This window comes from Podarcis gaigeae (assembly GCF_964106915.1).
Source record: "Podarcis gaigeae genome assembly, chromosome: 14".
Classification (NCBI taxonomy): domain Eukaryota; kingdom Metazoa; phylum Chordata; class Lepidosauria; order Squamata; family Lacertidae; genus Podarcis; species Podarcis gaigeae.
The window spans coordinates 53,478,398-53,488,595 of NC_139690.1; the positions used below are offsets into that span (position 1 = coordinate 53,478,398).

Here is a 10,198-nt window from a genome sequence, read left to right on the forward strand (position 1 = left end):
CCGAGGTACCACTGTATTAAAAGTCACAATATCATTAAAATAAACAACTTATACCAAACAACATCAGCAAGTAATAATTAAACAGTTTACACTTATCAATTACAATCATTACTCATCTATAATCGATAAAAATAGGAGCACGGTAAAATACCACAAATCATACAAAACAATGTAAAATGATTAAATTCCCTGCCAGCTGGAAATGCACCTGATGCTTCCGGGGAAGTCCACAAAAGGTTCTGTCCAATTAAATCTGTGGGAACCTGAGGTGCCACAAGAATTGGGTGCTTTCTCGGCAGCAGACAAGCATGCCCCCCCCGACATTCTTGCTGCCTGCTGCATTTGCCCCCACCCCTTAATAGAGGAAGGGGACACAACTCATCCTCCCGTGCCCACCCTGCCTGGCCCTGGCAGCAGACTTGCCTGACCCGCTGGGCTCCACCTGTTTCCTACAAACCCCAAATGCGATCTTCTGGCTCATGAATGATGCCATGAACTGGTTGGATGCAGAAGAATGATTAGAGGAACCAGCTGGGGAACCCTCAAGGGAAGAAGGCTCAGAGCCCCGGGACTGGTGGTGGGACAACATGACTGGTAAGAGGGAGGAGGCTTGGAAGAGGAGGTGTTGGAAGCAGAAGAGGTAACAGGGTTTAGCGAGCTGGGAAAGTCTGTGGCAGAGAGGAGAAGTCCAGAATCAGAGGCAGGAGCTGAAACAGGAGAGGAGGGAGGCCAAGAGGCAGAGATGAGTCCACCTGGTGAAGAGGCACTGACTGGGGTCTCCCCCTCCTGCTGCAACAATCTCTCCTCCCTTCTGTTTTTTTTTTTAATAAATATTTTATTGAAATTTTTGAATAAAAATGCAAAGATAAAGAAACAGAATAACATATATCATAACATACTTTCTTAACATCTTTGGACTCCCTCACACCTCCCGCTCCCATTTGCATCGTTGTCAATTCTTGCCCGCAATTTATCATCTTGTTTTACAGTCTTGTGTCAGGTTCATTTAAATATAATCTGTTAGCTCTCCAATAGATTTATAAATTTTCCTCAAACTTACTTATCCTCTTAATTCCATCTAATTTAGTGGTGCACAATTATTTATGATCTAGCATCCTTTCTTAACATTCAACCAAATTACAGTGTTTTTTTAAATAAGTCTTGGATTTCTTCCAATCTTCTTCGACCCTCTCCTCTCCCAGGTCTCGGATTCTGCCAGTCGTCTCAGCTAGTTCCATATAGTTCATCAGTTGCATCTGCCATTCTTCCAGCGTGGGTAGATCTTGAGTTTTCCAATTCTTAGCAATAAGTATCCTTGCTGCCGTTGTTGCATACATGAAAAATGTTCGGTCCCTCTTTAACACCTTCTGGCCGACAATGCCCAAAAGGAAGGCCTCTGGTTTCTTAGTGAAGGTATACTTAAATACCATTTTCAGCTCATTATATATCATTTCCCAGAAGGCCTTCACCCTAGGGCAGGTCCACCAGAGGTGAAAGAATGTTCCTTCATTTTCTTTACATTTCCAACATTTATTATCAGACAAATGGTATATCTTAGCAAGTTTAACTGGGGTCATGTACCATCTATATATCATTTTCATTACATTTTCCTTCAAAGCATTACATGCAGTGAAGTTCAACCCAGTGGTCCACAACCTTTCCCAGTCCTCGAACATAATATTATACCCAATGTCCTGTGCCCACTTTATCATAGCTGATTTAACCATTTCATCTTGTGTGTTCCATTTTAGCAGCAAGTTATACATTCTTGAAAGTACCTTAGTCTTTGGTTCTAGCAGTTCTGTTTCCAACTTCGATTTCTCCACCTGGAACCCTAGCTTTTTGTCGTTTTTAAAGACTTCTTTAATCTGAGCGTAATGTAACCAGTCTCACACTTTATCCTTCATTTTCTCCAAACTCTGCAATTTCCAATTATCTCCGTCTTTTTCTAATATTTCCCAATATTTTGGCCATTTGGCCTCCATATTGGGTCTTTTTCGGGCCTTAGCTTCCAGAGGTGAGAGCCACCTTGGAGTTTTGTTTTCCAATAAGTCTTTGTATTTTGTCCAGACATTAAACACTGCTTTCCTGACAATATGGTTCTTAAAGGCCTTATTGCTCTTAACCTTATCATACCATAAATATGCATGCCAGCCAAAAGCATTATTAAAACCTTCCAGGTCCAATACATCAGTGTATTCGAGAAGTAGCCAGTCTTTTAGCCAGCAGAAAGCTGTGGCTTCATAGTACAACTTTAAGTCTGGCAGGGCAAAGCCCCCTCTTTCTTTCGCATCAGTTAATATCTTATACTTAATTCTGGGCTTTTTGCCCTGCCAGACAAATTTAGAGATGTCTCTCTGCCACTTCCGGAAGCACTCCGTTTTGTCCACAATCTGTAGTGTTTGAAACAAAAACAACATTTTTGGCAATACATTCATCTTAATAGCAGCAATTCGGCCTAACAAAGAAAGCTTCAATTTTGTCCAACTGTCCAAATCTCTCTTAATTTCAGACCAACATTTTTCATAATTATCCTTAAATAGACTCAGATTTTTTACTGTAATGTTTACCCCTAGGTACTTTACTTTTTTGACCACAGTTAGTTCTGTTTCTCTCTGAAACCGTTCTGACTCTGTATCTGTCAAATTTTTCCCCAACACCTTGGTTTTCTGTTTATTTAATTTAAATCCCGCTACCCGACCAAAGTCTTGTATCAGTTGCAATACTCTTTTTGTACTAGATTCTGGCTCCTGCAAAGTCAAAACTAGGTCATCTGCAAAAGCTTTAAGTTTATATTGTTTCGCTCCGACCTGGATCCCTTCCACCAACCGGTCCCCTCTAATCATGTTCAAGAGCACCTCCAGAACCGATATAAATAGCAGAGGGGAAATCGGGCAGCCTTGTCGTGTTCCTTTTTCAATTTTAAACTCTTCTGTAACCACATTGTTAAGTCTCCTCCCTTCTGGTCTCCCAGAATCAGGAGAGGCATGAAGAGGGCAGTGGAGAAGTTAGCTTCACATAGGCATAGTCTCAGATTGCTTGGGGGGGGGGAACCCTGGAGAGGAGGAGACATAGTCAGATGTGGGGAGGCGGAGGCCTTTAGTATCAGCAAGTGATCCATGAGGGGCCAGACCTACTGGAGATGAGTCACTGCGGTCATTGGGCTTGACACTCCTAAGCAGATCCTGTTTTTGCTCGGTGTGATGCTCCTGTCAAATGAGGACCAGGTCTGGTCTGGGAAGTTCTCATTAAGAGTAGCAGCTCAAGAGGGCCCGGGGGGGGGGGGGGCTCGCCAGCCCCACCCTTTACCCCTCAATTGCCAGGCTAAAGAAACTAGAATAATTACAGGAGATGGTATGGGGAGGTGGAATCCCCAACTGCAGAGTCCCCCAGAAGAGAAGTTCCCATCTGAGATCCTCAGGGAAGTCTGGGAGGACAATGCCTGTGTGTTCAGAAAAACAAGGAACCGCAATGCACAGTCAGCAAAAATGGACTCTGGTGGATTTTTAATTAGTTCTTTCACTGCGCTGTATTCTCCTGTCTGCTTAAGAGGCAGTCAGAGCAGCACTGGGCAGACTGAGGAACGGATCCTGCCCTCCTGGGTTCCGCCCTGAAGCAGAGCTCCGCTGCCTCCACGAAAGACATCTCTCTGCACCCGAAGCAGCAGGGAGCGCAGAGTCCGTGCCTGTCAGTTGGGTGAGAAGGCAGGAGCATCGCTCAGGATGAGGCCAGGGTGGCTTTCTGCGCAGAGAGATGGGGGGGTGAGCTGAGAGCCCAGGCCCCTCCTCCTCCTCCTCCTCCTCCTCCTCTCCTCCTCCTATCAGCCTGGCCACCCCCTGCAAGCTGGAGGATAAGGCAGGCCGTGTCTCTGAGGAGATAGCTGAGGGGAGGGGACTTTGGGGCCAGCTCCCTCCTTCAGGCCTCCAGCGACTCTGGCTCTTTCTCCAGTTCTTCACTGGGAAGGAAATCAGCAGCAGCAGCAGGGATGGGGATGAGGACTCCTAAAGGGGCTGCCCTAGAAGGGGAAAGGGAAGCGCCCTTCCTTGCCCCCTGGCCTGCTGTCTAAAGGGGTCGTGCAGAGGGGGATCAGGGGGGTTTGGAGGACAAAAAACATCCAGGCATTTCTGTGCTCTTTGGGGGGGGGGACTTTCCAACCTATGCTTCAAGCTCAGGCTTGCGAGATTCCCTCTCGGCTGCGCAAAAATAAACAAGGAGCTCTTAATCACTTGCACACTTGCAGCACCCGTCCCTAGGTGTGCATTGCGACTGGCAAACCAAGGGGAGTTGTGGTGGTTGTTTGTGATTTAGGACTCTGACTGGATACATAAATACATATATCTTTAAAAAAAACATTTATATTTGATTTTTAAAAATATATAAACACACAACAAACATCAATTCAACAAATATTGTTGAATATCAATTCATCCAAATATTGAGATTATTCTGAATCTCTTGACTTCCCTCCATCCCTTCCATGGGTCCTAGTAAAAATAAATACACCTGCATATCAATATTTATCCAAATATTCTCCTTCTGAATTATCCACAGTTTGTGTTATTTCACAAGTGTAATTAAAATCCTTCCAGTGTTTTAACCTGCTTGCAGTGGTCTCGTATATAAATTATAAACTTTTCCCATTATTTACTAAAGTTATTGTATTCTTGATTTCTGAGCTTTCCATTTAATTTTGCCATTTTGGCATGGAGAGTTCTGAGGATGCACACAAAGGCGATCATTCACAGGCCTCTTCGGCAATTGGCAGCAGCGAAGCAGGCCCCCAGGTGCCCTTAATGAGCCCAGTTGTTTGAGAGTGGGCACAGACATGTGGATCCTCACAGCTGGAAAGGCAGCTTTGGAGAGGGCCTTTCTGGAACAAAATATGGTGTAGAAAGGGTTAAGCACCCCCCCTCCTGCTTCTCTGCTCAGAATTGCAGCTCCCCCTTCCCCAGGAGGCCTGCTTTTCTGAACAACATCTGGCAATAAATCCATGAAATATTAAGTTCCCTTCCGGCATTGGCCAACCCAGGAGGAGCCACACAGGACCTCCGACACAGCGACTCATGAGGACTCTTCAGGAAGAGGATGTCAGAGAAAATGGCATGGAAGGCTGTGGAGAGGCGTCAAAGGGAGGTCGCCCTCAACCTGCCCTTCTCTCAGCAAAGACCTGAGGCAGCAGGACAGTCAGGCAGTGACCAGGTCTGGGCCGCCTATGAGGCAAAGGGAAGAAGTAACCTGCCTCAGGCGGAAGAATCCCACGGGGCCTGCTGCCACACTGCCAGGGTCCTGCAGCTGTGGCGGCTGCTTCCAGGGAGATCTCACCAAAAGTCGCTGCACAACCAAGCCTGCAACACCTTCCCCTTTTGGCCTCAGGTGGCGAAATAGGGTGGGCTGTCCCTGACGGTGACTGTTCCAGAATCAGACCTGAACCCAGACTTGAATGGATGGAGAAAATAAGTTTCAGCCAAGAGTGTCTGGAGCTGGCCAGTGCCCGGCTGCCTGTTCACCTGAGATTCAGGACAGAGAAAGTCTTCTTCACACAGTGCATGGGCACCAACTCCTAGGGTTTGAGGACTCTTGGACCCCCTAAAAAATATTTTGAGGGGCCACCCACCCCCAGTTGATGAGTATTGCCATTGGCATTGCCCCTGTGTGAAAGAACCCAGAACACTACTGCTGCCTGGCCCTCCCTCCCACTCTTCCTCCCAGAGACAGAAAGGGAATGTGCTTGGGCAAACATGCTCACCTGGTCCCCAGCAGCTCCCCCCACTCTTGCTGCCCCCATTGCAGCTCTGTTGCCAGGCCTGGCATGTGTCCATGGTATGTGTGTGCCGCTTCTGGTGACTGGGAGCGGCCACCAAGACCACATAACACCGGTCCTGAAAGACCTGCATTGGCTCCCAGTACGTTTCCGAGCACAATTCAAAGTGTTGGTGCTGACCTTCAAAGCCCTAAATGGCCTCGGCCCAGTAGACCTGAAGGAGCATCTCCACCCCCATCGTCCAGCCCGGACGCTGAGGTCCAGCTCCGAGGGCCTTCTGGCGGTTCCCTCCCTGCGAGAAGCAAAGCTACAGGGAACCAGGCAGAGGGCCTTCTCGGTGGTGACACCCGCCCTGTGGAACGTCCTCCCATCAGATGTCAAGGAAATAAACAACTATGTGACTTTTAGAAGACATCTGAAGGCAGCCCTGTTTAAGGAAGTTTTTAATGGTTGATGTTTTATTGTGTTTTAAATATTCTGTTGGGAGCCGCCCAGTGGCTGGGGAAACCCAGTCAGATGGGTGGGGTATAAATACTACTACTACTACTACTACTACTACTACTACTACTACTACTATTAGAGAGCCCACATCATGATGATGATGATGATGATGATGATGATAACAATAATTTATTTATACCCCTCCCATCTGACTGGGCTTCTCCAGACACTCTGGGTGGCTTCCAACAAAATATCAAAATACCATAATACATGAACATTAAAAGCTTCCCTAAACAGGGCTGCCTTCAGATGTCTTCTAAAAGTCTGGTAGTTGTTTATCTCTTTGACATCTGCTGGAAGGGCGTTCCACAGGGCGGGCGCCACCACCGAGAAGGCCCTCTGCCTGGTTCTCTGTAACTTGGCTTCTCGCAGCGAGGGAACCGCCAGAAGGCCCTCGGAGCTGGACAAGGGCTCGAGGCACAGCACGGCAGGGCAGGAGGTGCCAGAGGTCCCTTTGCTTCTGGCTAGGGCTGCCTGACGTTCCCAAGTCACCTGTTGCTGGGCTCTCTGTGTCCTTCTAGGACTGTGGTACAAAAGATGAAACTTCCTTTCCTCAAGCACTATAGTCCTTTTGCAAAACTCCCTCCCCATATCAGCTTTAAAAAACAACAACCCCAGAACCACTCACTTAATGTACTGTGCAGTTAGGTCCTCAGAATGTTTAATTCCAAAGAGATTTTTATGCTCTTTTTCCTTTTTGCTATATTGTATTTATTTATTTCATGAATATCTTCCAAGGATCTCTAGGTGCTCTAGGCGGTCCTCCTCCTCTCCACCATTTAATCCCCACCACAACCCTGTGAGGATGGCTAAGCTGAGAACCTCCTGCCACCACGTCGGGGGATGGGAGGGGGGAAGTGGTGTGTTGGGGGGAGCAGGGGGAGATCGGGATCTACTGAGTGATTCGCGGTAGATCTCCGATAGATCTTTGTTTCATAACAATGATATAGCGCTTGGTTGTAGAGAACAAAACCAGGGCTTTTTGTAGTCCCGAATTGTTTAACAAGAGCTTTCAAATTAAGGATATAGGAACAAATGAAGGCTGGTTTTGGTGGGGAGGAGAGAACCAGGAATCGGTCTCTGCGTGTGAGAAAGAGGAGCTCGTTTCTGGGACTGAAAACACATCCTCGGCCTCGGCATGTGTCTCCTGGTTGCCTTTCAAGGATTTCTCGACCCCTTTTTCTGAGTTGGAGGGAAAAGCCACGTACAGTGGTATCTCAGGTTAAGTACTTAATTCGTTCCGGAGGTCCGTACTTAACCTGAAACGGTTCTTAACCTGAAGCACCACTTTAGCTAATAGGGCCTCCTACTGCTGTCGCTGCGCCGCCGGAGCACGATTTCTGTTCTCATCCTGAAGCAAAGTTCTTAACCTGAAGCACTATTTCTGGGTTAGCGTAGTGTGTAACCTGAAGCGTATGTAACCTGAGGTACCACTGTATTGCAGTTCTCTCCAGCTTGATCTAAAGCGGAAAAACACCTTTCCCTGCCCGGCTGAACTTAGCAATATGCGCTTTACGCATCAGCCTGACGCCAATTCGTCTCCTGTGTGGCCCTCATGCCACCGACTGGGGCGTCTCGAGAGTTTTTTTAGACGGATACCGTAAATCCCCTGCGTGTTTGATTTTGGGACGGGGACCTGCGAGGCCATGAAATCGGGGGGTGGGGGCGGTCGGATTTATATGCCGCCGGCCTCTCCCGCGTAGCGAAAAGACTCGGGGCATCCTCCCGGGTTCTTTGGTCGTCTGAACTTTGGCAGCGCCTGAAGTCCCGTGTCCTCTCCCCACTTGCCACGCGCCCCAGCAGAAGGCTCCCTCGGCCCAAGTGGGATGGCTTTAAACAAGGAGCCGAGAAATTCAGGGAGGAAGAGAGGGCGAACGGTGGAGGCAGAAAGGCTTCTGAAGGGCAGCCGCTGTTTGGAGCGGAAGGCGCTCTTGTGCTCGGATCCTGCTTGCGCGTTTCCTGCAAGAGGCACCTGGGTGTCCACCGTGAAAACAGGAGGCTGCACGGATCCAGCCGTTTCTTCAGCATAGACGGCTCTTCCCCCGTAGTACCGGCTCTTTCGGCCGCCAAGGCGGGAGCTGAGCTCTGTCCGCCGTCGCCGAGGCCCCTCCTTGCGCCATTAGGGGGTTCGGCTGCTCCGCCGCGCAGCCGACCTCTCCGGCAGTCCCGGGGCGATAAGATAAGCGGGGGCGGGCCGAGGAGGGCAGCGCGGGCCGCTATAAAAGCGGCGGCCCCTGCAGGGCTCCCTGCTCCGCCGCCTCCTGGGACTTACAGAGCAACTCGACCTCCTGCCTGCTGCCAAGATGGGGCTGACTGCTGACGAGTGCAAGCTGATCAAGAGCTGCTGGATGAAACTGGCCCCCGAGCACGAGGATATGGGCGGCGAAGCGCTGACCAGGTAGGCTCGACGGGGCGGCCAAGGGAGAGAAGCCCAGTCTGCTTCCTCCCGCCCCGTCCCTTTTCCTGACGACCCCCTTCCCTCCCCGCAGGCTCTTCCAGGTCTACGTGCAGGCCAAGATCTACTTCCCGCACTTCGACCTGTGCCCCGGCTCCAACGACATTCACCACCACGGCCAGAAGGTCATCAAGGCCCTCGACAACGCCATCAAGAACATTGACAACATCCGCGGCTGCCTGTCCGACCTCAGCGACCTGCACGCCTACAACCTCCGCGTGGACCCCGTCAACTTCAAGGCAAGCGCGCCGAGGGGGCGGACGAGGGCCAGGAGGGGCGCGCCTCCCCCGCCTGGCCGAGCCCCCACCTGACCCCCGCCTCTCTCTTTCTCTCCTTTGCAGTTTCTGACCAGATGCCTCCACGTGACACTGGCTACCAGCCTCCGCGGAGACTACAACGCCCTGGTCTACATGGCCTTTGACAAGTTCTTCTGCCTGGTGGGCGAGGTGCTGACCGAGAAGTACAGATGAGACCCCCGCCGCCCGCCCCCTCGGAGCTGCCATTTGGCTCTGGATCTAGAGCGCTCCGCTTCCGCTGTGCCACTGAGCAATAAAATGCGTGAACCTCGCTCCGGCGTCCTTGACTTTTCTGGCGTGGGGAGGGGGTCCCATGCGTGGGAGACGCGGGGAGGGGTCTCAGGGGGAGCAGATACGCCAAGGGGGCGAGAAAGCCTCAAGTGAGCATCGCGGGGAAGGGGGGGGGGGAGACCGAGAAGAGACAGCCGCCGCCGCCTCGGCAGTTCTCCCGTCCACTTCCGAGGGAGCGCACACCACAACCGCCTCCCCAACTCCCCCGTAGCCCCGTCCGTCCCGTAGGCACCTCCGAGGGGGGGGAGAGGGGAGGGAAGACGGAGTCCAGTGCCCGCTGAGACCCCTTTCTCCCCACCGCCACCCCACCAAGTCCTCCGCGTTCTTCGCTAAACCAAGGCAGCAGAGCCCGGGCAGAAACTCGACGGAGAGGGCTGCGGTCCCTTCACCCTCAGAGGCAGCCTGACTCGGCGGGGAGAGGGCTCTCCCGGGGATCCCGTCGAGGAGCAACATCTGGGGAGGGCAGAAGAGGAAGGCGGGAATGGGGCTGGCATGAAGGAAACCCCTGGCTCCTTGCTCTGCGGCTTCTACGGTTCTGATACTGCAGACTACAGAGGGCGAGACTTGCCAACCCTTGGCCCTGTTTAAAAGAGCGAAGTCATCTATGCACATTTTCTGCTTTTTGCTGCCCTGAGGCACCTGGGAATAAGCATCCTTTTACGGGGGGGGGGGAGGATTATCGGATGCTTTCAGAGTGAACACAACGAAGTGATCGTGCGGGGAAGTGCCCGGCCGCTGCCTGTTAATAGTTGTTTTTAAAAATACGAATAAAATAAGGAAAGAACTAAGAAAGGTCGCTGGGGCGACCGCCGCCTGCTCAAGTGGGGCCCCGAAGCCCACACCTGTCCCGGGACGGAGGCGCCCGGCCTCCCAGCCGTGGGGCCAGGACTCCGC

The 10,198-nt window shown here is 51.0% G+C and overlaps 1 protein-coding gene across 1 annotated transcript; it reads left to right on the forward strand.

The window, feature by feature from the left end:
- Positions 1 to 8,110: 8,110 nt before the first annotated feature.
- On the forward strand, positions 8,111 to 9,282 carry LOC310831451 (hemoglobin subunit alpha-D-like). Its single transcript, XM_083711994.1, has 3 exons — positions 8,111 to 8,660; positions 8,752 to 8,956; positions 9,059 to 9,282. The coding sequence occupies exons 1-3, from the start codon at positions 8,566 to 8,568 to the stop codon at positions 9,185 to 9,187; spliced, it is 429 nt and encodes a 142-aa protein (XP_083568120.1). The 5' UTR covers positions 8,111 to 8,565; the 3' UTR covers positions 9,188 to 9,282.
- The last annotated feature ends 916 nt before the right edge of the window (positions 9,283 to 10,198 follow it).

Excerpts from the sequence above, each read along its gene's own strand:
- LOC310831451 (XM_083711994.1), top strand. The coding sequence starts at position 8,566 with ATGGGGCTGACTGCTGACGAGTGCAAGCTGATCAAGAGCTGCTGGATG. Across the intron at positions 8,661-8,751 it reads GGCGGCGAAGCGCTGACCAG|GCTCTTCCAGGTCTACGTGC; the intron begins GTAGGCTCGACG and ends CCCTCCCCGCAG. Across the intron at positions 8,957-9,058 it reads TGGACCCCGTCAACTTCAAG|TTTCTGACCAGATGCCTCCA; the intron begins GCAAGCGCGCCG and ends TCTCCTTTGCAG.